We start from the raw sequence: 26,933 nt of genomic DNA on the forward strand, positions 1-26,933 counted from the left end.
ACATATACTCGGGCTGTCCATGGATAATGTTGGACAATTCGAAAGGATGGCGGTTATAAATATGCAAAGACATGGATATTTATAGATGTCGCCCTTTCTAACGGGAGACGCATGCTGGTCACGCATACTGATAAATTAATTTAATTGCCTAAATCTAGAAAGTTTCATCCGGAAACCGAGCCACAGTAAATGAAGGGGCGGGGAGGAGATGAAATTTGTATTGACCCACGAATGCAGGGGCGGAGCTCGTACAACGCACGGGCAGGTCATCGCACAGCAGACCTCACAGCGACGAGAAAACTATCACATGTAAATCCACCTGATCAACACAAATATTCTAATTATGTCATTTTAGAGGAAAACAAGTTAAGAATATAATATTCATGAGCTAACCAAGGTTTTTATGCCATTTTATAGCTAAATGGGCTAATTATCTCATTGTTGGGGAAAATAAGGTAAGGAGAATAAGATAGAGGAGAAGAAAGAGGAGGAGGAGGAGAAGAATAAGAAATCAAGAAGAAGGAGAAGGAGGAGGAGGATAAGAAGGAGGAGAAGAAGGAGGAGGAGAAGGTATTCTTCTTCTCTTCTTCTCTTCTTCTTCTCTTCTTCTTTTCTTCTTCTCCTTCTTATTTTTGTCTTCTCTTCTTCTTCTTCTTCTTCTTCTTCTTCTTCTCCTCCTCCTCTTCTCCTCTTCTCCTCTTCTCCTCCTCCTCTTCTCCTCTACTCCTCCTCCTCCTCTTCTTCTTCTTCCTATTCTTTCTATTAAGCTAACTAACTAACTAACCTAACTAACCAAGCTAACTAAACCTATCGCTAAACCTAGATAGCACTAAACAATAAAAAAAATAACAAAAACAGAATCTACCACTATAACAAAAAACAGAATCTACCACTAAGTAACTAAAAAAGAATCTAGCTACCACTAAATACCAAACAATAAAAAATCAACTTCTTCTTCTTTTTTCTCTTCTTCTCCTTCTTATTTTTTCTTCTCTTCTTCTTCTTCTTCTTCTTCTTCTTCTCCTTCTTATTTTTTCCTTCTCCTCTTCTTCTTCTTCTTATTATTATTATTATTCTTCTCCTCCCCCTCCTCCTCCTACTCCTCTTCTTCTTCTCCTCTTCTCGTCCTCCTCCTCCTCCTCTTCTCCTCTTCTCCTCCTCCACCTAACTAACCAAGCTAACTAACTAACCTAACTAAAACTACTAACCTAACTAAATCTACCAGTAAAACTACTAACAATAACAACTACTAAAACTACTAAAAAATAATGCGAGTGGGGGGGTGGGGGTGTGGGGGCTCACCGGGAGGGGCGGCTGTGGAAGGGCCAGGGTGTTGGGGGTGGCGGGGCGGCGCCGGGGGCGCCAGGGGCGGCAGCGCGACGATGGTGGGGCAGCGGCAGCAGGGGCGAGGTGGGGCAGCGGCGGGACGATGGTGGTGGCGCGACCGTGGAGGCGGGGGCGACACGGGCGGCGGTGGGGGCGACAGGGGCGGCGGCGGGGGCGACAGGGGCGGCGGTGCGACGGTGGTGGCGACGGCCGGTGGGCGTCGTGGATTGGGAGAGAGAGAGGGGCGCGTATGGTGGCCGTTACAGAGAGAGAGGGGCGTGGTGGGGGAAGGAGCCGTTAACGGAGTTAGCGCTTTGCCGTCTGTCGGCGGACGACAAAGAGTCTAGACTCTTTGCCGTCTACCTCCGGACTCTTTGTCGTCCGCTAACAGACGGCAAAGAAGGGACTTCAATTTGACCTAACCACCCCGCGGTCAGGTGGGCCCAGCTACATCTTTGCCGTCTGCCTCCGGACTCTTTGTCGTCCGCTAGCAGACGGCAAAGATGTGACTGATGGCAAAAACTCTCTATGCCATCAGCATGTGCTTTGCCGTCTGTTTTGCTGAAGCTAACGGCAAAGACACTCTTTGCCATCAGCTAGCAGAGGCAAAGACTAGGCAGATGGCAAAAAACGATTTTCCAGTAGTGTTGGGAATAGCAAACATATTGATGTGGTGGTCATTTAAAGAAGAGAGAGAGTTAGAGTAACATATGTAGATACCGTAACATGTTAAATGTTATTTTACTATGTGTCATGCATGTCAATAAATGAAATCACCTATGACACTAATTTATGATACAATGCACTATGAAGGTAGTATCATACAATTATAACATATGCATGATACTACTATATGTTAGTCCCCACTATGAGCAGCCTAATGCTAATAAAAAATAGACAATCCAGTTAGCTTTCTCCAGATCGATTTCTTGTAGGGGTGCATCATAGATGCATGTTGTCTTCTCCGGACGGCATGCCTCCGCATCGGAAGGTTGGTCGCCCTAGATACACAACGCCACAGCGGACGTGCGAGCCCAACGACTCTTTCCGTCGTTGCCCTATTTGCTTTGTGTTAAATCGTGTTGATAACGTGTTAGATTAAAATAAGATTAAATGAAAATGAATGGATGATGAGTCACGTTTTTATTGATTCTCAAATATATATACATTTGAGATAGGTGGAAAGAAGAGGTGTCTGTCTGGATGTACTCCTCCAAAACAGATGTCTATTGACAATAGAGAGATAAGAAACACGACTGTTTGGGATTGAACACATCCTTTGCTAATTAATTTCTAACCCTCTAGACGGCCCCACGCGTAGTAGCTTCTCTGATCGTCACACGTGTCGCCATCTGGCCGTGCAGGGCTCTGCTCTCCTGCTCCCATGCCTTCCTGTCTGGCCGAGCGGCGGGCCTCAGTCCCGAACGCAATTGGCTACGTGCTCCCGTGCATGCAGCGACGATGCATGTGGTGCCTGCCTGCCACACGTAGGCGGCAAGCGCCAGGGTGGATGCTCCTCCCACAGACGTGTCACCCGCGTACGGAGCACGATTTCCTAGGTGGAGGTCGAGTCTGACACTTGCAAATCTCTCGTTCCTAAATTCTACTCTAGCAGTTTCTGACAGTCCAATCCATTGAATTGGTGCCACTAAATTCATCTCACTTGAATATTAACCAACTCTTGTCCATCGGTGACTCCTTTTCTTCTTGGCACGACCGAACATGCAAGAATCCTACAGTATATTTATACACCTCTCTCTCTCACTCACACACACACACATAGGGAGTATAACCAAGGTCCTCGGTATCTTCCTGCCCTTGCATCCACAGCAGCAGCTGATTGATCTTGCCGGCCGGCGGAGGAGGTATATGAGGATGCTGGGCGGCGGCGTGTCCTTCTTGCTCAGCGACGTGCTGACCATCTCCGGGCTGCTGGCGGTGCAGTTCATCTTCGGGCTCTACATGATGTTCCTCAACCGGCTACTCGTCGCCGGCGTCCCGTCGCTCTTCATCATCGTCGTCGCATGCGCCGCCTCCTCAGTCGTCGTGCTCCCCTTCGCCATCGCCCTCGAGAGGAAGAAATGGCCCAAGCGCTGGAGCCCCATGTTGATAATCCAGCTCGTTTTAATCTCCCTTGGAGGGTGAGAAACATAAAAGAATCAATCATATATTGATTCTCTTTTCAATTATGGATTAACAAAACATTTTTATTTTGTTTTTTGTATATATATAGGGTGTCCATATACCAAGTCTTGATGATGCTCGGCGTGGAGCGGACCTCACCAGCGATCGCCTCGGCCATGCCCAATCTTGGCCCTGGCTTCATCTTCGTCATCGCCGCCTGCCTGAGGTACTGAAGCAAATCCGTTAAGAAAACAACACATTGTTAACTTTCGGACTGACCAAGTGGCTCAACTACTAGTGACTCTGTTTATATATATATGCAGGTTTGAGAGATTTGAGTGGAAGTGCAAGTACACCAGAGCAAAGATCTTTGGTACGTTAGTATGCATCAGTGGAGCAATGTGCGTGAGCTTCCTGAAGAATCCCGATCCCGGCACAGTGCCAGAGTCCGTTCCCAGGGACCAAGAGTTCTCTGTCTTTAAAATCGACAGAGATTGGGTCCTTGGCTGTATATACCTGCTCACTGGAGTCACGGTCTTCGCTTGCAACACTGTCCTGCAGGTGCACGCTGATAAGATAAACACTACTCGTAGTTTAGCCATTTTGTTAGAATTGGAGCTGAAATCTGATGTGCAAATGTAGGCTGCAACCCTCAAGAGGTTCCCGGCGCCGCTGTCCATATGTGTGATCACCGCCATGATGGGATCGATCTTCAGCGCTATCATACAGGTCATCATGGACGGCAAGCTCGGGGCGGGCACTGCAGGCAACATCCCCAGAATAATCGGTGAAATTGTGCTCGTGGTACATATTATTACTAGTACTAGATCTCATGATCTTTGTAACCTGCCATCAATCCGGCCGGGCCCTGAAAATAGTGGCAATGCTGGTGCAGGGAGGTGTGGTGATCGGCCTGTGCACGACGTTCCAGGTGTCAAGCATCGGCCGCAAGGGGCCTGTCCTGGTGTCCATGTTCAGCCCGTTCCAGACCGTGTTCTCGGCCTTCGTCTCCTTCATCTTCTTTGGACAATGGATCGGCACAGGATGGTACGTACGTACTTACGTCTTTGCCGGCCATGCACCCGCGCCGCTAGGAATGATATGTCAATGCGTAACTGTATTTGGTGCGCTGACATTTAACATTTGCATCGTCATGTTCGTATTTCGTTGCAGCCTGGTGGGGATTGCGCTCATGTTTGCGGGCCTCTATGTAGTGCTATGGGCCAAGAACCGGGAGGACAAGATGTTCGCCGAGCTTGCGATGTCGTCTGACGCAACTGAATATGATATCGAGAGGCCACTCTTGCAGTGACGACTTGGGCAAAATCGCTTGCTTCCACTATGTACTGGATGCTGTAGGAATCTACACTGATTCTATCTACTGTTTGACTTTCCCTTTGCGAGGATAATTTTTGGACTTTCGAAAAATCAAGTTATTTATTGAGCCCGATATTCATCACATGTGGGATGTATTAGACATCCGTTTATACATCGCATATCCAGAAGACAGCTCATACGTTTATATATGAACAAACACTCTAACTGTTTACACGTGTAGCCATGTCATATGTCCAGCAATTATTATTTATTCGTCATCGACGCAGCTGGAACCGTACGCTGTGGATCGCGTGGGCGGACCCTCTAACGATAACACAATACGTTATGTGTCTACGTGACACACAAATTTTAACAGATTATTTTAAAATTCGTATAAAACAAAACACACAGAAATCAATGCATGTGGATGAAGTATAAATTATTAGCCCACTAAGCAAAGGCCAGTACTGTCACTTTAAATACTGGCCGCCTTGCTTTGAATATTATTTTCTTTAGACCTGGAGCATTTTTTTTTGAACAAGGCAAAAGGGTTCATTTTTGTTGAATAAGAAGAAAACTTTTGGTGTCGAGGGCTCGAGGCCATCTGCCGAATTACAAGCATCACTCTGGCAGCATAATATTACAGACATTTTGTCCCAGCTAAGCACCACAAAGAAGCTTTCTCTTTAATTCGAGAAAAAAAAAACACCCTTGAGCATTCTAAAGTTTGCAAACAAATAATTAACAGTAAATAGACAGAAACAAATCGAACACATTTGCATCCCTGGAACTCTGAAAGCAATATGGTGAAAAGGGTGAGAACTCAAACCCTTCAGACATGGAACACACATAAACTTTCGAAGATCGTCAGATTTGGGAGATCAATAGCAGTTCTCCAAATAAGCTCAAGTTTGCCCAGGATCTCAATGTTGCGGTGGTTCCTCGCTCCGATTTTTGTTGTTTTGATGATGGTGGAAGAAAGTGTCAGCGTTTTGAAAATGGGGGTACCCAGACCTGTATGCGTGCGGTCGAGGGTTGACCCACTTCATCAACCAAAAATCAACAGACCCGACACCACTCAAGGAAAGGCCCGTAGGTGATACGTGGCTCCTTTGTCGTCGTTGGCCGACGGCAAAACCCTTTGTCGTCCGGTGGTAGACGACAAAACGCATGCATTGCCACTGTTTGTTTGCTTTTAGTGATTTCCTTGTATTTTAAAAATACACATACGATTCATATAATTTGTAACACCCGCATATAGTTTCGAAATACACATATCATATAAGCAGCATATAGGCCATGTATCAAACATCATGTGAGAGCAAAACATACACATACTTATCTTATCTTCATACATACACATAGTTTCACATTGTTTATCAATGCAAATCAAAACAGAAAATAAACAGTAACAGTCCATTATTGCTGGCCTCCATGAATGCCACCTCCCATGAAGTGAATCAAATCTGCAGAATGAGAATAAGAAAGTTAGAAGAAGAAGAACAAAACTAGAAGAAGAAGAAGAAAGCTAGAAGAAGAAGAAGAAAAAAAAACTAGAAGAAGAAAACTAGAAGAAGAAGAAGAAGAATAAGAAGAAGGAGAAGGAGAAGAAGAAGAAGAAGGACGAGAAAAATTAAGAACAGGGAGAAGATGATTAATCATCTTATTTTGAGCTTATTATGTCATTTTGGAGGAAGACACGCTAAGTTATGAGCTAACCATGGTTCTTGTGCTATTTTTAACCGAACTAAGCTAAGTATGTCATAAATGAACTAAATAAGCTAATTATATCATCTTGGAGGATAATTAGCTAAGTATGTCATTTTGGAGAATAAAAGTAGAACAACAAGAAGAAGAAGGAGAAGAAGAAGACTAGAAGAAGAAGAAGAAGAAGAAGAAGAAGAAGAAGGAGGAGGAGGACAAGAAGGAGAAGAATGAGAAGGAGAAGAAAGAGAAGGAGAAGAAGGAGGAGAAGGATAAAAAGAAGGAGGAGAAAAAGAAGAAGAAGGAGAAGATGATTACTGTCGGGGGGATAACCCCGGGGTAGGCTCATCAAGCCTATTCCATTGCCTTCGGCCTAGAAGGAACATCAAGAACCATTCTGTAAAGACCAAGTCCCCCTGGCCGACTAGGAAGCGCCTGCCGACTGGGGGCGAGACAGCCAACTCCATGGCCGGCCAGGAAGCACCTGCCGGCTAGAGGACAAACGTCTACCTCTCCCTGGCCGCCTAGGCCAAGCCAGCCGACTAGGGGCGAGGCGGCCGTGCCCAGGTCCGGTAGTCAAGCAGGCTAGCCGGCTGGGGATCTCAAGTCACATCAGACTGTAGGTCATGACGAGACCCTACGATTAAAGGTGGCTACGCGTCAGCAAAGGTACTAGATCAGGGTGCACGGCAGGTGGAAGCGTCGGCGGCCACGTCGCTGACCTCCTCCAGCTCCGATCCATCACCCTGCACAGTGTCGGGTCGTCAAACTCCCACTCCATTACTACACTCGGCGTGGGAACAGTGGAGACGGCCATACTGCGTGCCCAGGACAATCCTCGCTGGACGACGCCGGACGTACCACACGTGTCCTGCGTCAACCTTATGCGAGAGCCTTATTGGTTAGCCGGCGGGTCCCACAGCGAGACGGGACTTCGCAGCCGGCGGGCCCCTCCAGCGACAAGACAAGACCCCGTGGGCCCCCTGGCCAGCCGGCGAGGCTGCCAGCCGGGTCCCACTCTTGTAACTTTTGTCCATATTGTAGGTCAATGAGTTCCACTATACCCCCCCCCCCCCCGCCCCCCTCCATGCAGAGGGTCGGTCAACTCAACACACACACCAACCACATAGGAGAGGCAGACGCGAGCCGGCAGCTCCTTGTTCTTCCTCCGCAATACAGCTGGAGGAGCACTTTGTAGTCTCATTCATACATCATACACTCCGACAGGATTATGGGTGTTATCTCTACGGAGAGCCCTGAACCTGGGTACATCGTGCGTTCCATGCTTGTACCAACCTCGTTCCCAGCGCCCTTCAGTGCCACTTCGATTCCCACCATCTTTAGCCTACCCATGGCTTATGTTGTGAGTAAACACCGACATTTAGCGCTCACCGTCGGGCCGTCCGCGGCATCGACTGGCTTCATGCGCTGGGTGGGGTCCCGCGCTTATGCCGCGGGATGCATCGCGTCCGGACCGATCTGCATGTCCGTGGAGCCTGCCTTCGATGAGGCTTCACCGATGATGATCGACGTCCCAGTCCGTCATGCAGATTCTGATGGGGAGTCCAACGACAAGTCACTCCCCAGCGTCGTCGTCGCTGCTATGGAGAACCTTAGCTTCTCTTTAGCGATTTGTGCCTCAACGATGGTCCTCGCTACTTGGCGAGGACTTCGATGTCGAGGCGTTATGTGCCAGCTTTAGTAGGCTCTCTATCGCTGAGACGCCTACATTCGACGTGTACCCCAGCAATGTACTCGTCTTTGACGGTCCTCCGTCGTCTGCGGGGTTCTTTACCCCGTACCATGTCGCCATCGTCTCCAACATCGTGGAGGTGATGGTCATCGGCGCTGGCACCAGCACGGCTCATGGCAAGGCGTCAGCAGACGTTGGTGAGCCTGCTGCTGTCTCCACCGACACTCTTCAAGCCGCGCTTACCGGCTTGAGGACGCCCATCGCCACCTCCACAAACCCCACCGACGCGCGGGCCTCGCTGGAGGAGGCTCGCAGGCAGATCATGGAGGAGGGCATTGCCATTGCCGCGGCTAAACGCCAGATAGAGTCCACATAGCGCGAGTATAACTCCGACTACGGCCTCACTCCGGTGTCCGAGGCCCCTAGCCGGCTTGGCTCGGTCCGCGGCTACGGCCGGATCATCGCCGAGATTCTAGGCGGCAAGCAGCCCATCTACGAGACTCCTGCAGCCAACTTACGGGCGGCCCAGACAGCCATGGCAGAGATGCCAAGCTTGGAGGGCGAGGAGCGCGCCTTCCAGGAGAAGCGGGTAAAGGATCTCCTTGACGCCGCCAATGAGGAGCAGACACAGCTCGACCCCGGTCAAACTCAATCGGATTCTCCGGGACCCAATCCCGGAGCGCGCCGTAACCCCAGCGGTCATCAACAAGTGGAAGGATCTTCCTCGCATCGCACTTCCGCCCGGGAAGGGCGAGGGAAGCCACGACAGGCGTTCTCAGCGCCAGAGCAAGCATACTTCGAGCCGGCGTCACGGGGATGATGAGAGTGATTCGGTATATGAGGCTCCTCGTCCGCGGAGGACCCATGCTACCGGCTCACAAGGTGCCCTTCCGATTGCGGCTTGGATCGGCGCTCGCGTCGCCCAGGGCGACCACGACGCCCGCAGGCGTCTCAACACCCTCACACAGTCAGCCCTTCTGAAGGTGGATGGTCCCATCGGTCCGGCGTGCTTCGGCCCCTGGATCCGAGGGGAGCCGTTTCCCCGAGGCTTCAGTTAGCATCGGGACACTCCCAAGTACAACGGCACAGCCAAGCGAGAAGACTGGCTGATCGACTACACCATCGTCGTTGGCATTGCCAGGGGCAACAAGGCATAGGAGCCTTCGAGCCGGCAGCGTCAACTCATGGGTCGATTTCGAGGAGGCGTTCGTCCGCAACTTCACTGGCACCTACAAGCGCCCTGGCCGTCCTCGCGAGCTGGCCATGTGCGTCCAGAGGCCCGACGAACCCCTTCGCGACTACGTCACACGCTGGACGGAGCTTCGCAATTCCTGCGAGGGAGTGCATGAGGTACATGCCATCCAGTACTTCATCGACGGCTGCCGAGACGGCACTCTCCTCAAGCACAAGCTCATGTGCTCTGAGCCCACCTCTCTGGCGGTGTTGATGGCCAAGGTGGACTCATACGCCATGGCCGACTCCGTGATGCGGGTCAAGGTGACTGCCTTGGAGAAAGCTGTCCCCACGCCGACTACTCCCAAGCCGGCTGGTGACAATCGAGGCGGCCAGAACAACAACAAGCGCAAGGCGGATCAACTTGATTCGCGCTCCAACAACAAGGTAGTAGCCAACATGGAGGGAGAGGCGCCGGCTACTCAGGCTGGCTCTCAACGGAGGCAGGCCGACAAGAACGACTGGCAGCCCAAGCAGTCCATCAAGCAGATGCTTGACGTGCCCTGCAAGATGCACTCTCGGGCGAAGCCCTCTACCCATACCCTTTGATAGTGCAGCTTTGCACGACGACTGTCGCAAGGGGAGGGCCTGCCGCTTGCCCCAGATGCACCTCGGGCGCCTCATGCTCCGGCTCCCGGTCCAGCTTCGGCTCAACCACCACCGCCTCACAAGACGGTCGTCTCCACGACGACTACCCCCATCAAGACGGAGCATTTGTCGTCTTCACCAGTGAAGGCGACGACAAGCACAGCCAGCGCTAGCGCCGGCGCGAGGTGAATGCCACAGTCCCCCTAGTTCCCCAATACATGCACTGGTCTGAAAAGCCCATCACATGGAGCCGGGTTGACCATCCTGCGGTGATACCAAACCCTGGCTCATACAGCGCTCGTCCTCGACCCCATATTTGCCTCCCAGAGGATCACGTGCCGGTTCTCCCGGGTGTTGGTCAACGGCAGCAGCAGCATCAACATCCTCTACCTCGACACCCTCCTCAAGCTTGGGCTCAAGGAGAAGGACGTCTTGCCGACCAGCACTGTCTTACATGGCATCGTGCCGGGACAGTCCTGCTCGCCGATCAGCAAAATCCAGCTGGACGTCCTTTTCGGTGACAAGGCTCACTTCCGCCGTGGGTCCATATGGTTCGAGGTGGTGGATCTCAGCAGCCCGTATCACGCGCTGCTGGGCAGACCGGCTCTGGCCAAATTCATGGCTATCCCCCACTACGCCTACCTGAAGATGAAGATGTCGGGTCCAAAGGACATCATCACCATTGCTGGCGACTACAGGAAGTCGCTCGAGTGTGCACAGGACAGCAGCCGCCTGGCCGACGCCAAGGTGATTGCTGAGGAGAAAAGGCAGATTGATCGGCTTGTGGCTCAGGCTACCGAGCAGCGGGCGATCCCTACTCTTCCATCCCAGTCGGCTGGCGAAGGCTCCTTCAAGCCGGCTAAAGAAACCAAGCAGGTGCCACTCGACCGTGTGAATCCCAAGCAGTGCGTCACCATCAGGGCTAGCCTCAGCCCTAAATAGGAAGGCGAGCTTGTCGACTTCTTGCGTGAGTATTAGGATATCTTTGCATGGTCCCCCAAAGACATGCGTGGTGTTCCGAGGAAGTACGCCGAGCACAAACTTCACATGCGACCAGATGCAAAGCTAGTGAAACAACCTTTGTGCCGCTTCGCCGAGGGGAAGCGGCGCACAATCGGAGAAGAGATTGCCCGGCTCCTTGCAGCCGGCTTCATCATGCAGGTTTCCCACCTGGACTAGTTAGCCAATCCAGTCCTGGTGCTGAAGAAGAACAACACCTGGCGAATGTGTATTGACTACACAAGCCTGAATAAGGCATGCCCGAAAGACCCTTTCACCTTGCCCCGGATAGATCAAGTGATCGACTCCACAGCTGGCTGCGAACTGCTGTCGTTTCGGGATGTTTATTCAGGCTACCATCAAATCAAGCTAGATCCAGCTGATCGCCTGAAGACCTCCTTCATCACGCCCTTCGGGGCCTACTGCTACACCACCATGACGTTTGGTCTGAAGAACGCTGGTGCAACATTCCAACGCTGCATGCAGCAGTGCCTACTGCCACATATTGGCAGAAACATCCACGTCTATCAGGATGAAATCATCGTGAAGACCAAGCAGCACTTCAGTCTCCTCGACAACTTGCGGGAGACGTTTGCCAACCTGCGCGTATACAAGATCCGGCTTAATTCGGAGAAGTGCGTCTTTGGGGTTCCAGGCGGCAAGCTCTTGGGTTTCTTCGTGTCCGCTCGCGACATCGAAGCGAACCCTAAGAAAATCGGCACCTGATACGTCTCCAACGTATCTATAATTTTTGATGGTTTCATGCTATTATCTTGTCAAACTTTGGATGTTTTGCATGCCTTTTATATATTTTTTGGGACTAACTTATTAACTCAGTGCCAAGTGCCAGTTCCTGCTTTTTCCATGTTTTTGACCCCTTTCAGAGGAGATTTTGAAATGGGGTCCAAATGGAAGAAAATCCCCGAAAAGATTTTTTCTGTAACGGAAGAAGATCAAGAGGCTTGAGAGCCAAGGCAGGGGGCCCCAGGGGCCCCACAAGCCCTCACCCCGCGGTCAGGGGGAGGCCGCGGACCACAGGCTTGTGGCCCCCCTGGACGCCCTCTGCCCTAGGTTTTGCGCCTATATATCCCCAAAAATTCCACAAACAATTAGGAGATCATCGAAAGTACTTTTTCGCCGCCGCAAGCTTCTGTCTCCGCAAGATCCCATCTGGGGCACGTTCTGGTGCCCTGCCGGAGGGGGGATTCGGATATGGAGGGCTTCTTCATCAACACCATGACCTCTCCGATGATGCGTGAGTAGTTTACCATAGACCTACGGGTCCATAGCTAGTAACTAGATGGCTTCTTCTCTCTCTTGGATCTTCAATACAAAGTTCTCCATGATCTTCATGGAGATCCATCCGATGTAATCTTCTTTTGCGGTGTGTTTGTCGAGATCCGATGAATTGTGGATTTATGATCAGATTAACTATGAATCTTATTTGAGTTTATTCTGATCTCTCTTATGCATGATTTCATATACTTGTAATTCTCTTCAAGTTGTGGGTTTTGTTTGGCCAACTAGATCTATGATTCTTGCTTTCCGTTGCTTGTGTGCTATGTGCCTTCAATATGCTTGCATCTTCGCTTCTTGAAAATCTAGTAATATGGATCCTCACCCACTTGCTAATATCTTTAAGAGATCCAATTATGTTGATCCAATTGCTAGTGAGTTGAGTGCACTTGACTTTCTCTTTGGAGTTTTGCTTGAGATGCGTGAATCTGAAAATCGTGATGAAGAAATTTATGAAATGATTCACGAGGGCTCTTTGAATGAAAAGCATTATTGCAATGATTTCATTATAAATTCTATTAACAACAATCATGCTAAAAATATGCAAAACCCTAAGCTTGGGGATGCTAGTTTTGCTTTGTCCACTACTTGTTGCAAAGATATTTGCAATAATATTGAAAGTGGGTTTGGAGAAGTCATGACTTTAGTTGATGATAATCCCACTATTTTTGAAGAGCATCAACTTTGCATGCATGTGGATCATGAAAAGAATATCCTTTGTGATAGCTACATTGTTGAATTTGATTATGATCCCACATGTAATTACTATGAGAGAGGAAAATATTGTGGTAGAGACTTTCATGTTACCAAATTACCTCTCATTATGTGGAGATTGCTATTGTTTATTTCTTCTTCCTTTCATACGGCAACTATTGGTTGTCTTGACTATCTGTTTTCCTATAAAATGCCTATGCATAAGAAGTATGTTAGACTTAGATGTGATTTTCACAAGCTTTATGATGCTCTCGTTGTGCTTCAATTCTTGTCTTTTGTGTGAGCATCATTGAATTATCAATGTCTAGCTAAGAGCGTTAAACAATAGCGCTTGTTGGGAGGCAACCCAATGAATTTATCATAATTCTGTTTTGTTGCGTCCACACCATCATAATTCTGTTGTGACTGTGTTTTTTGTGTTTCTTTTTGTGTTTGCTCCAAGCAAAACCTTTATGACTAGTCTAGGTAATGGTTGTTCGATCCTGCTGGAAAAAGACAGAAACTTTTCGCTCACGAGATGATTTTTAATTTTTATTCAGAAAGAGATTTTGAGTTGATTCTTTTTTCTTCTGGTTGATATGCCTTTTTCCCAGGCAGTCGTAATTGTTCAGATTTTTTGAGGTACCAGAATTATACGAAGTATACAGATTTCTATAGACTGGTCTGTTTTTGACAAATTCTGTTTTTGTTGAGTTGGTTGCTTGTTTTGATGAAACTATGGTTAGTATCGGGGGGTACTAGCCATGGAAAAGTGAGAATACAGTAGCCCAACACCAATATAGATAGAATTCAAGTTTGCTATAGTACCAAAAGAAGTGGTAGTTTGTCTTCTTGTGCTAATGTTATCACGAGTTTCTGTTTAAGTTTTGTGTTGTGAAGTTTTCAAGTTTTGGGTGATGTTCTCATGGACAAAGAGATAATGAGTGGAAAGAGCTCAAGCTTGGGGATGACCAAGTCTTCCCAAGCCAAATTCAAGGACACCAAAAAGCCTAAGCTTGGGGATGCCCCGGGAAGGCATCCCCTCTTTCATCTTCAATCCATCAGTAACATTACTTGGAGCTATATTTTTATTCCCCACATGATATGTGTTTTGCTTGGAGCGTCTTGTATCATAGGAGTCTTTTCTTTTTGTTGTGTCACAATCATCCTTGCTGCATACCTTTTTGAGAGAGAGAGAGACATGCACTCATTGTGATTTTGCTAGAATGCTCATAGTTCTTCACTTATATCTTTTGAGCTAGATACTTTTGCTCTATGTGCTTCACTTATATCTTTTAGAGCACGACGATACGTGACTTGGTAGTTGGCTTATGCTATGAAAGTAGTCCCAAAGGTGATAGGTACCCAAAGAGGATACAAAAACCTCCATCTTCTTGTGCATTGAGTAAAAAGAGAAGTCTTGATTCCTCTCAATTAGTTTTGAGACGTGGATTTGGTAATATTAAGAGCTCTGTTAGTAGGGTGTTGTGGATCTAGAAATACTTGTGTTGAAGTTAGTGATTCCCGTAGCATGCACGTATGGTGAACCGCTATGTTAGGAAGTCGGAGCATAATTGATCTATTGATTGTCATCCTTTGTGTTGAGGTCGGGATCACGCGATGGTTAACACCTACCAACCCTTCCCCTAGGAGTATGTGTTTAGCACTTTGTTTCGATTACTAATAAAAACTTTCGCAACAAGTATGTGAGTTCTTCATGACTAATGTGAGTCCATGGTATAGATGCACTTTCACCTTCCACCATTGCTAGCCTCTTTAGTCCCGCGCAATTCTCGCCGGTGCACAAACCCACCATATGCCTTCCTCAAAACAGCCACCATACCTACCTACTATGGCATTTTCATAGCCATTCCGAGATATATTACCATGCAAATCCCACCGTTCCATATCATGACTTGTTCCGTCACTCTCATATTGCCATTGCATGATCGTAAGATATCTAGCGAGATGTTTCAACGTCATACGCCATGCTAGATCATTGCACATCCCGGTACACTGCCGGAGGCATTTCCTACAGGGTCATCATCATTTTGAGCTTTGAAGTTGTGAGTAAATAAAAGTGTGATGATCATCATTATTAGAGCATTGTCCCATGTGAGGAAATAAAAAAAAGTCCAAAGATCCCAACAATAAAAAAGAGAGGCCTAAGAGCCCAAAAAAGAGAGAAAAAGAGAGAAGGGACAATGCTACTATCTTTTTCCGCACTTGTGCTTCATAATAGCACCATGTTCTTCATGATTGAGACCTTCTTGCTTTGTCACTACCATATGCTAGTGGGAATATTCATTATATAACTTGGCTTGTATATTCCAATGATGGGCTTCCTCAAATTGCCCTAGGTCTTCGTGAGCAAGCAAGTTGGATGCACACCCACTAGTTCTCCTTTTGAGCTTTCACATACTTATAGCTCTAGTGCATCTCTTGTATGGCAATCCCTACTCATTCACATTTGATATCTATCAATGGGCATCTCCATAGCCCTTTGATACGCCGAGTCAATGTGACCATCTCCTCCTTTTTGTCTCACTACCACCAACACACTCTATTCCACCTATAGTGCTATATCCATGGCTCATGCTCATGTATTGCGTGATAGTTATAAAAAGTTTGAGAAAGTAAGAGTGCGAAAACAATTACTTGGCCAATACCGGGGTTGTGCATGATTTACATTAGTTGTGTGAGGATGATGGAGCATAGCCAGACTATATGATTTTGTAGGGATAACTTTCCTTGGCCTTATTATTTTGAAATTTCATGATTACCTTGCTAGTTTGCTTGAAGTATTATTGTTTTCATGTCAATAGCAAACTATTCTTTCGAATCTTACAGATCTGAACATTCATGTCACGTGAAAGAAGTTGCAAATGACAACTATGCTAGGTAGCATTCCACATCAAAAATTCATTCTTTATCACTTCCCTACTCGAGGACGAGCAGGAGTTAAGCTTGGGGATGCTTGATACGTCTCCAACGTAACTATAATTTTTGATGGTTTCATGCTATTATCTTGTCAAACTTTGGATGTTTTGGATGCCTTTTATATATTTTTTGGGACTAACTTATTAACTCAGTGCCAAGTGCCAGTTCTTGTTTTTTCCATGTTTTTGACACCTTTCAGAGGAGATTCTGAAACAGAGTCCAAACGGAAGAAAATCCCCGAAAAGATTTTTTCCCTAATGGAAGAAGATCAGGAGGCTTGAGAGCCAAGGCAGGGGGCCCCAGGGGCCCCACAAGCCCTCACCCCGCGGTCAGGGGGGAGGCCGCAACCCACAGGCTTGTGGGCCTCCTAGATGCGCTCTGCCCTAGGTTTTGCGCTTATATATCCCCAAAAATTCCACAAAAAATCAGGAGATCATCGAAAGTACTTTTCCGCCGCCGCAAGCTTCTGTCTATGCAAGATCTCATCTGGGCACGTTCTGGTGCCCTGCTGGAGGGGGGATTCAGATATGGAGGGCTTCTTCATCAACACCATGACCTCTCCAATGATGCGTGAGTAGTTCACCATAGACCTACGGGTCCATAGCTAGTAACTAGATGGCTTCTTCTCTCTCTTGGATCTTCAATACAAAGTTCTCCATGATCTTCATGGAGATCTATCCCGTGTAATCTTCTTTTGTAGTGTGTTTGTCGAGATCCGATGAATTATGGATTTATGATCAGATTATCTATGAATCTTGTTTGAGTTTCTTCTGATCTCTCTTATGCATGATTTCATGTCCTTGTAATTCTCTTCGAGTTGTGGGTTTTGTTTGGCCGACTTGATCTATGATTCTTGCAATGGGAGAAGTGCTTGGTTTTGGGTTCATACTGTGCGGTGACCTCACCCAGTGACAGAAGGGGTAGCGAGGCACGCATCGTGTTGTTGCCTTCAAGGGTAAAAAGATGGGGTTTTCATCATTGGTTTGAGATTATCCCTCTACATCATGTCATCTTGCTTAAGGCGTTACACTGTTTGTCATGAACTCAATACACTAGATGCATGCTGGATAGCGGTCGATGTGTGGAGTAATAGTAGTAGATGCAGAAAGTATCGGTCTACTTGTCTCGGACGTGATGCCTACATATGATCATTGCCTTAGATATCGTCATGGCTTTGCGCGGTTCTATTAATTGCTCGACAGTAATTTGTTCACCCACCGTGATATTTGCTATTTTGAAAGAAGCCTCTAGTGAACACTATGGCCCCCGGGTCTACTTCACACCATATTTTCAGCCTTACACTTTTTACTTTGTTGCACTTTCCGCCTTCAGATCTCACTTTAAAAACAATCTTGAAGGGATTGACAACCCCTTTGAAGCGTTGGGTGCAAGCTCGTTTGTGTTTGCGCAGGTACTCTGGACTTGACGAGACCCTCCTTCTGGATCGATACCTTGGTTCTCAAACTGAGGGAAATACTTACTCCTCCTGTGCTGCATCACCCTTTCCTCTTCAAGGGAAAAACCGACGCAAACAAGAGAAGTAGCAAGAAGAATTCCTGGCATTGCCGGGGTAGGACTTTTGTTGCCGTTGCAGCACCATCGAGCGGATGGTGAAGCTGGCTCAAATCCTAGACGTCCAGAAGTTCGTCGGCTGCGTGGCGTCCCTTAGCCGGTTCGTCAGCCGGCTCGGCGAGAAGGCCCTTCCACTCTATAAGCTCATGAAGAAGACAACCAAGTTTGAGTGGAACGACCAGGCAGACGAAGCCTTCCGCGACCTCAAGCGGGTCGTCTCAAGCCTGCCAATCTTGGCAGCACCGGCTGAAAGGGAACCCATTCTCATATACATTACAGCGACCACTCGCGTGGTTAGTGTAGTGCTGGTAGTTGAGCGCAAGGAGGAGGGCAAGGTACTGTTAGTGCAACGCCCTATCTACTACCTCAGCGAGTTCTTGTCCGCCTCCAAGCAAAACTACGCCCACTACCAGAAAATGTGTTATGGTGTTTACCTTGCCGCAAAGAAGTTGAAGCAATACTTCCAAGAGCATGCTATCACTCTGGTGAGCACTGCTCCACTTTCAGAAATCATGGGCAACCGTGACGCGACTGGCCGGATCGCCAAGTGGTCCATCTCCATGGCTGACCACGACATCCACTACGAGCCTCGCATTGCCATCACGTCTCAGGTGGTGGCCGACTTCCTTGTCGAGTGGGCTGAAACACAGTTTGAGCCGCCGCCTCCAGATTCCACTCATTGGGGGATGCACTTCGACGGCTCAAAGATGCGAACTGGTCTGGGAGCCGACATTGTCTTGACGTCTCCGAAAGGAGACCAGCTCAAGTATGCTCTCCAGATTCACTTCGCCGAGTATGAAGCGCTCGCTCACGGCCTCCGGGTTGCCAAGGAGATTGGTATCCGGCAGCTCCTTTGCTTCGGCGACTCGGACCTTGCGGTGCAGCAGGTCTTTGGCGAATGGGATGCCAGGTATGCCAACATGGCTAGCTGATACGTCTCCGTCGCATCTATAATTTTTGATTGTTTCGTGCCAATATTCTACAACTTTCATATACTTTTGGCAACTTTTTATACTATTTTTGGGACTAACATATTGATCCAGTGCCCGGTGCGAGTTCCTGTTTGTTGCATGTTTTTTATTCCGCAGAATATCCATACCAAACGAAGTCCAAACGTAATAAAAACTTACGGGGATTTTTTTTGGAATATTTATGACTTTTTGGAAGAAGAATCAATGCGAGGCGATGCACGGAGTGCCCACAAGCCCTGTCACCGCGGCTAGGGGTGGGCCAGCGGCAAGCAAGCTTATGGCCAGTCCTTAACGCGGTTGGAGCCCTTCTTTCGCCACAGGGAAGATAATATCCGAAAGAAAATCGTGTTAAAATTTCAGCCCAATCGGAGTTATGGATCTCCGGGAATATAAGAAACGGTGAAACACAGAATCTGGAAGCGCAGAAACAGAAGGACACAGAGAGAGAGAGATCCAATCTCGGAGGGGCTCTCGCCCCTCCGCCGCCATGGAGACCATGGACCAGAGGGGAAACCCTTCTCCCATCTAGGGAGGAGGTCAAGGAATAAGAATAAGGAGGGGGCTCTCTCCCCCTCTCTCCCGGCGGCGCCGGAACGCCGCCCGGGACATCATCGTGTGACGGCGATCTACACCAACACCTCCGTCATCTTCACCAACATCTCCATCATCTTCCCCCATCTATATTCAGCGGTTCACTGTGCCGCAACCTACTGTACCCTCTACTTGAACATGGTGCTTTATGCTACATATTCTTATCCAATGATGTGTGGCTATCCGATGATGTCTGAGTAGATTATCGTTGTCCTATTGGTGATTGATGAATTTCTATGATTGGTTTAATTTGCTTGTGGTTATGTTGCTGTCCTTTGGTGCCCATCATATGATCGCGCGCGTGGATCACACCATAGGGCTAGTTGTATGTTGATAGGACTATGTATTGGCAGGCTAGAGTGACAGAAGCTTCAAACCTAGCATAGAAATTGATGCATATGGGATTGAAGGGGTACCAATATATCTTATTGCTATGGTTGGGTTTTACCTTAATGAGCGTTAGTAGTTGCGGACGCTTGTTAATAGTTCCAATCATAAGTGCATAGAATTCCAAGTAAGGGATGACATGCTAGCAGAGGCCTCTCCCACATGATACTTGCTATCGATCTAGTAACGTAGTCAATTGCATAGGGACAATTCCGCAACTCCTACCACCACTTTTCCACACTCGTTAGACACTCGCAGTTGTTTCTTTATCTAACCAGCCCCTAGTTTTATTTACGTGTTCTTTACTTTCTTGCAAGCCTATCCTATCACTCCTAGAAAGTACTTCTAGTTTCATACTTGTTCTAGGTAAAGCGAACATAAACTGTGCGTAGAGTTGTATCGGTGGTCGATAGAACTTGAGGGAATATTTGTCCTACCTTTAGCTCCTCGTTGGGTTCGACGCTCTTACTTATCGAGAAAGGCTAAAATTGATCCCCTATACTTGTGGGTTATCAAGACCTTTTTCTGGCGCCGTTGCCGGGGAGCAATAGCGTGGGGTGAATATCCTGGTGTGTGCTTGTTTGCTTTATCACTAAGTAGATTTATTTGCTGTTCTAAGTTGTTCTCTATCTTTAGTTATGGATATGGAACATGAAATGCCAAAACAATTAGGTGTACTTGCTACTCATGGAGATGGGGAACCTTCTAAAACCCTCGAGGCTCGTTATGTGGAAAATATTATGCACTTCTTTAATAATCCTGAGAAAGCCTCATTCAATTATATAATGGGATACACGTTGGATCAACGTGAATACTTTAGGGATTATCGCTTGACTCAAAAAGGGAAACTTTTATGGGATCAAATCCATTTGTTGAAATGGTATGCTTTGGAACTATGCAAGAGATATGGTGTTACTTGTTGCTCTAGGATGAAGGCTCCACACCTTCCCTTTTCTTGTGAATTTAATGATCATAGAACCTTGGCTTCTTATGCTAATGGTATATATGATTACTATGATGTGGAGAAAATAGAAGAGTTTGTTGCTTTTATGGGTGCTTATGAAATTGAGGCTCTGTTTAAAAGGTGTGATGATAATGATGATACTCCTTACCGATCTGAAAATTTGGCTATGCTTCGTTATTGTTATACTAATTATGAATATAATGCCCATATTGAACGATTTAAGTAGAAATCCTATGCTGCCCAAGAAGAGACTATTATTTTGCAGGAAATTATGGAAGAAGAAAATGCTGAAATTGTGAGCTCATTAGATGAAAAGATGAAGAGGAGAGCGAAGAACAAAAGGAGGAAGAGCGGACTAGCTACCCGTGTCCACCTTCTAATGAGAGTAACTCTTCTACTCATACATTATTTAATTTCCCTTCGTTCTTACCGAAGGATGAATGCTATGATCCCTTGGATTCATTTGAAATATCCCTTTTTGATGAACTTGATGCTTGCTATGCTTGTGGCCATGATGCCATTATGAATGATGCTTATGAAGATGAGCTAGCTATTGTTCCTTATGTTACACATGATGATTTTGATGAATATAATATGCATGTGCTTGCTGCTCCTACTTGCAATTATTATGAGAGAGGAACTACATCTCCACCTCTCTATGTTTCCAATACGATAAAATTGCAAGAAACTGCTTATGCTATGTATTGGCCTTTACTTGATTTGCATGAATTGTTCTTTTATGACATGCCAATGCATAGGAAGAGAGTTAGACTTCATCATTGCATGGTATATGTTACCTTGTGCTCACTACTAAATTTCAAATCATTGCTAATTAAAATTGGCTTTGATATACCTTGGGATCCGGGTGGATCCATTACTTGAGGACTTTATGTCTAGCTTAAAGGCTTTAAAGAAAGCGCTTCCTGGGAGACAACCTGGAAGTTTTAGAGAGTCATTTATTTCTGCTAAGTGCTTTTATTTAGTTTAAAAAAAATATAGAGGGGAACTTAAAAGTTTTTCAAAAAGAGAAGCGATTGAAAGGTGATGCATTGCGGAAGTGAGGGTCGACCTTGAACACTTGTGTTCATACTCATGGAAACAATGTAGAATTTTTCTTGGAAGTTTCTCACAAATTATCCCCTTGTACAATTCCTTTGTGTTTTTAAAAATAATGTGCCAAGTAAAGCCTTTACGATTAGTTTGGGTGATAGTTGTTTGATCACGCTGAGAAAAGACAGAAACTTTCTGCTCACGAAATTAATTTTCATTTTTATTCTGGAAGAGATTTTGAGTTGATTCTTTTTGCTGCTGATTTATATGCAAATTTTCCAGACGTTCGTAAGTTTTCAGAATTTTTTGAGATATCAGAAGTATACGGAATATACAGATTGCTACAGACTGTTCTGTTTTGACAGATTCTGTTTTCTATGCATTGTTCTCTTATTTTGATGAATCTATGGGTAGCATCGGGGGTATGAACCATGGTGAAGTTGGATTACAGTAGATATAATGCTAATATGAATTTAGAATGAGTTCACAACAGTACTTGAAGTGGTGATTTATTTTATTATACTAACGGATCTCACGAAGTTTTGTTGAGTTTTGTGTGATTGAAGTTTTCAAGTTTTGGGTGAGAGCACGATGGATGAAGGAATAAGGAGAGGCAAGAGCCTAAGCTTGGGGATGCCCGAGGCACCCCAAGGTAATATTCAAGGAAGACTCAAGCGTCTAAGCTTGGGGATGCCCCGGAAGGCATCCCCTCTTTCGTCTACAATCTATCGGTAATTTTACTCGGATCTATATTTTAATTCGTCACATGATATGTGCAAATGCTTGGAGCGTCTTTTGTGTTTATTTTTCCTTTTTCTTTTATGCATCATGCTGGTATGAGATAGTCCTTGGTTGGCTTTATAGAATGCTTCTTGTGCTTCACTTATATCTTTTGAAGTTTGGATTGCCTGTTTCCCTACACATAGAAAACCGCCATTTGTAGAATGCTCTTTTCCTTCACTTATATTTGTTAGAGCGGGGCATATCTTTTGTAGAAAGAATTAAACTCTCATTCTTCACTTATACCTATTTAGAGAGTTAAAAGGAGTTGGTCATTCACATGGTTAGTCATAAAATCCTACATGAAACTTGTAGATCACTGAATATGATATGTTTGATTCCTTGCAATAGTTTTGCGACATGAATATGTGATACTAGAGTCATTCTAGTGAGTAATTGTGTATTTTTAGAAATACTTGTGTTAAGGTTTGTGATTACCGTAGCATGCACGTATGGTGAACCATTATGTGATGAAGTCGGAGCATGATTTATTTATTGATTGTCATCCTTTGTGTGGAGGTCGGGATCGCGCGATGGTTAACTCCTACCAACCTTTCACCTAGGAGCATGCGGTTAGTACCTTGTTTCGATGACTAATAGACTTTTGCAATAAGTATGTGCGTTCTTTATGACTAATGTTGAGTCCATGGATTATACACACTCTCACCCTTCCACCATTGCTAGCCTCTCTAGTACCGCGCAACTTTCGCCGGTGCATTACACCCACCATATAGCCTCTCTCAAAACAGCCACCATACCTACCTATTATGGCATTTTCATAGCCATTCCGAGATATATTGCCATGCAACTACCACCGTTCCGTCTCATGACATGTGCCACCATTTCCATATTGCCATTGCATGATCGTAAGATAGCTAGCATGATGTTTCCATGGCTTGTCCGTTTTTTGATGTCATTGCTATGCTAGATCATTGTCACAGTACACTACCGAAGGCATTTCATATAGAGTCATCATTGCTCTAAGTATTGAGTTGTAAGTGTGATGATCATTATTAATAGAGCATTGTCCCATGTGAGGAAATAAAAGAGGCCAGCGAAGCCCATTTACAAAAAAGAGGCCAAAGATGCCCACCAAATATATATATATATATATATATATATATATATATAAGAGGCCAAAGAGCCCACAAAAAAATGAGAGAAAAGAGAGAAGGGACAATTGCTACTATCCTCTTTCCACACTTGTGCTTCAAATAGCACTATGATCTTCATGACAGAGAGTCTCCTATGTTGTCACTTCCATATACTAGTGGGAAATTTTCATTATATAACTTGGCTTGTATATTCCAATGATGGGCTTCCTCAAAATTGCCCTAGGTCTTCGTGAGCAAGCAAGTTGGGTCCACACCCACTAGTTTCTTTTGTGAGCTTTCATACACTTATAAGCTCTAGTGCATCCGTTGCATGGCAATCCCTACTCACTCACATTGATATTTATTGATGGGCATCTCCATAGCCCGTTGATACACCTAGTTGATGTGAGACTATCTCCTCCTTTTTGTCTTCTCTACATCCACCATATTCTATTCCACCTATAGTGTTATGTCCACGGCTCACGCTCATGTATTGCGTGAAAGTTGAAAAAGTTTGAGAACACTAAAGTATGAAACAATTGCTTGGCTAAAACCGGGGTTGTGCATGATTTAAATACGTGGTGCAGGAAAGATGGAGCATAGCCAGACTATATGATTTTGTAGGGATAACTTTCTTTGGCCATGATATTTTGAGAAGACATGATTGCTTTGTTAGTATGCTTGAAATATTATTATATTTATGTGAAATGATAGACTATTGCTTCGAATCACTCGTGTTTTAGTATTCATGCCATGATTAGATTATATGATCACGATTATGCTAGGTAGCATTCCACATCAAAAATTATATTTTTTATCATTTACCTACTCGAGGACGAGCATGAATTAAGCTTGGGGATGCTGATACGTCTCCATCGTATCTATAATTTTTGATTGTTTCATGCCAATATTCTACAACTTTCATATACTTTTGGCAACTTTTTATACTATTTTTGGGACTAACATATTGATCCAGTGCCCAATGCCAGTTCCTGTTTGTTGCATGTTTTTTGTTTCGCAGAATATCCATACCAAACGAAGTCCAAACGTAATAAAAAATTACGGGGATTTTTTTTGGAATATTTAAGATTTTTTGGAAGAAGAATCAACGCGAGGCGATGCACGGAGTGCCCACAAGCCCTGTCGCCGCGGCCAGGGGGTGGGCCCGCGGCAAGCAGGCTTGTGGCTACTCCTTAAGGCGGTTCAAGCCCTTCTTTTGCCGCAAGAATGATAATATCCGGAAGAAAGTCGTGTTAAAAGTTCAGCCCAATCGGAGCTACGGATCTCCGGGAATTTAAGAAACGGTGAAATGCAGAATCTGGGAGCGCAGAAACAGAAGGACACACACAGAGAGAGAGAGATCCAATCCCAGAGGGGCTCTCGCCCCTCCGCCGCCATGGAGACCATGGACCAGAAGGGAAACCCTTCTCCCATCTAGGGAGGAGGTCAAGGAAGAAGAAGAAGGAGGGGGGCTCTCTCCCCCTCTCTCCCGGCGGCGCCGGAACGCCACCCGGGACATCATCGTGTGACGGCGACGTACACCAACACCTCCGTCATCTTCACCAACATCTCCATCATCTTCCCCCATCTATATTCAGCGGTTCACTGTCCCGCAACCTGCTGTACCCTCTACTTGAACATGGTGCTTTATGCTACATATTATTATCCTATGATGTTTGAATAGATTATCGTTGTCCTATGAGTGGTTGATGAATTGCTATGATTGGTTTAATTTGCTTGTGGTTATGTTGCTGTCCTTTGGTGCCCATCATATGATCGCGCGCGTGGATCACACCATAGGGTTAGTTCTATGTTGATAGGACTATGTATTGGCAGGCTAGAGTGACAGAAGCTTCAAACCTAGCATAGAAATTGATGCATATGGGATTGAAGGGGGACCAATATATCTTATTGCTATGGTTGGGTTTTACCTTAATGAACGTTAGTAGTTGCGGACGCTTGCTAATAGTCCCAATCATAAGTGCATAGAATTCCAAGTAAGGGATGACATGCTAGCAGAGGCCTCTCCCACATGATACTTGCTATTGATCTAGTAACGTAGTCAATTGCTTAGGGACAATTTCGCAACTCCTACCACCACTTTTCCACACTCGTTAGACACTCGTACTTGTTTCTTTATCTAACCAGCCCCTAGTTTTATTTATGTGTTCTTTACTTTCTTGCAAGCCTATCCTATCACACCTATAAAGTACTTCTAGTTTCATACTTGTTCTAGGTAAAGCGAACGTAAAGTGTGCGTAGAGTTGTATCGGTGGTCGATATAACTTGAGGGAATATTTGTCCTACCTTTAGCTCCTCGTTGGGTTCGACACTCTTACTTATCGATAAAGGCTACAATTGATCCCCTATACTTGTGGGCTATCACGAGCTACCGCTTCCTCATCCAGCAGCTCAGAGGCCCTTTCGAGGGTTGTGAGTTTCACCATGTTCCCAAGGCGGACAACGATGCGGCTGATACATTGGCTAAGATTGGCTCTACAAGACAAGCAATTCCAGTCGACGTCTCCCTTGAACAGCTGCACAAGCCGTCCATCAAACCGCCTCCAGAGTCAACATCAATTTTGTGCCGGCTGATCCTTCGGTGCAAGCGCCGTCGGCTAAGCCAGCTGTGCCGGCTACACTTGCTCTGCCGACTCCAATTGCGGAACCGGCTACAACCACTTCGTCGGCTACAACTACTTCACCGACTACAACTACTTCGCCGGCTATAACAACATATCCGGCTCCGCCAAGCCCCGAATCATGTCGTCTCGACACCCAGTGGGTGGATGTTGCGGCAACAAAAGTCCTTCCCTGGCGCTTAGGAATTCTTCTTGTTACTTCTCTGGTTTGTGTCGGTTTTTCCCTTGAAGAGGAAAGGGTGATGCAGCACAGGAGCAGTAAGTATTTCCCTCAGTTTGAGAACCAAGGTATCGATCCAGAAGGAGGGCCTCGTCAAGTCCAAAGTACCTGCGCAAACACAAAAAAGCTTGCACCCAATGCTTCAAAGGGGTTGTCAATCCCTTCAAGATTTTTTGCAAAGTGAGATCTGACGGCGGAAAGTGCAACGAAGTAAAAAGTGTAAGGTTGAAAATATGGTGTGGAGTAGACCCTGGGGGCCATAGTGTTCACTAGATGCTTCTCTCATAATAGCAAATATCACAGTGGGTGAACATATTACTGTCGAGCAATCGATAGAACTGCGCAAAGTGATGTCGATATCTAAGGCAATGATCATACATATAGGCATCATGTCCGAGACAAGTAGACCGATACTTTCTGCATCTACTACTATTACTCCACACATCGACCGCTATCCAGCATGCATCTAGTGTATTGAGTTCATGAGGAACAGAGTAACGCCTTAAGCAAGATGACATGATGTAGAGGGATAATTTCAAACCAATGATGAAAAACCCATCTTTTTACCCTTGATGGCGACAACATGATGCGTGCCTCCTTACCCCTTCTGTCACTGGGTGAGGTCACCTCTTGGTATGAACCCAAAACCAAGCACTTCTCCCATTGCAAGAATCATAGATCTAGTTGGCCAGACAAAACCCACAACTCGAAGAGAATTACAAGGATATGAAATCATGCATAAGAGAGAT

The 26,933-nt window shown here is 46.1% G+C and overlaps 1 protein-coding gene across 1 annotated transcript; it reads left to right on the plus strand.

The window, feature by feature from the left end:
- The first annotated feature begins 3,073 nt into the window (after positions 1-3,073).
- On the plus strand, positions 3,074-4,893 carry LOC123412872 (WAT1-related protein At5g47470-like). The gene is made up of 6 exons (XM_045105833.1): positions 3,074-3,467; positions 3,560-3,676; positions 3,774-4,011; positions 4,093-4,254; positions 4,346-4,497; positions 4,624-4,893. Exons 1-6 carry the CDS (start codon positions 3,196-3,198, stop codon positions 4,760-4,762), a joined length of 1,080 nt encoding a protein of 359 aa, XP_044961768.1. The 5' UTR covers positions 3,074-3,195; the 3' UTR covers positions 4,763-4,893.
- The last annotated feature ends 22,040 nt before the right edge of the window (positions 4,894-26,933 follow it).

This window comes from Hordeum vulgare, chromosome 7H (assembly GCF_904849725.1).
Source record: "Hordeum vulgare subsp. vulgare chromosome 7H, MorexV3_pseudomolecules_assembly, whole genome shotgun sequence".
Classification (NCBI taxonomy): domain Eukaryota; kingdom Viridiplantae; phylum Streptophyta; class Magnoliopsida; order Poales; family Poaceae; genus Hordeum; species Hordeum vulgare.

Coding starts and splice junctions, on each gene's coding strand:
- LOC123412872 (XM_045105833.1), top strand. CDS start 3,196: ATGAGGATGCTGGGCGGCGGCGTGTCCTTCTTGCTCAGCGACGTGCTG. Junction 3,468..3,559: donor GTTTTAATCTCCCTTGGAGG/GTGAGAAACATA, acceptor GTATATATATAG/GGTGTCCATATACCAAGTCT. Junction 4,012..4,092: donor CTTGCAACACTGTCCTGCAG/GTGCACGCTGAT, acceptor GTGCAAATGTAG/GCTGCAACCCTCAAGAGGTT.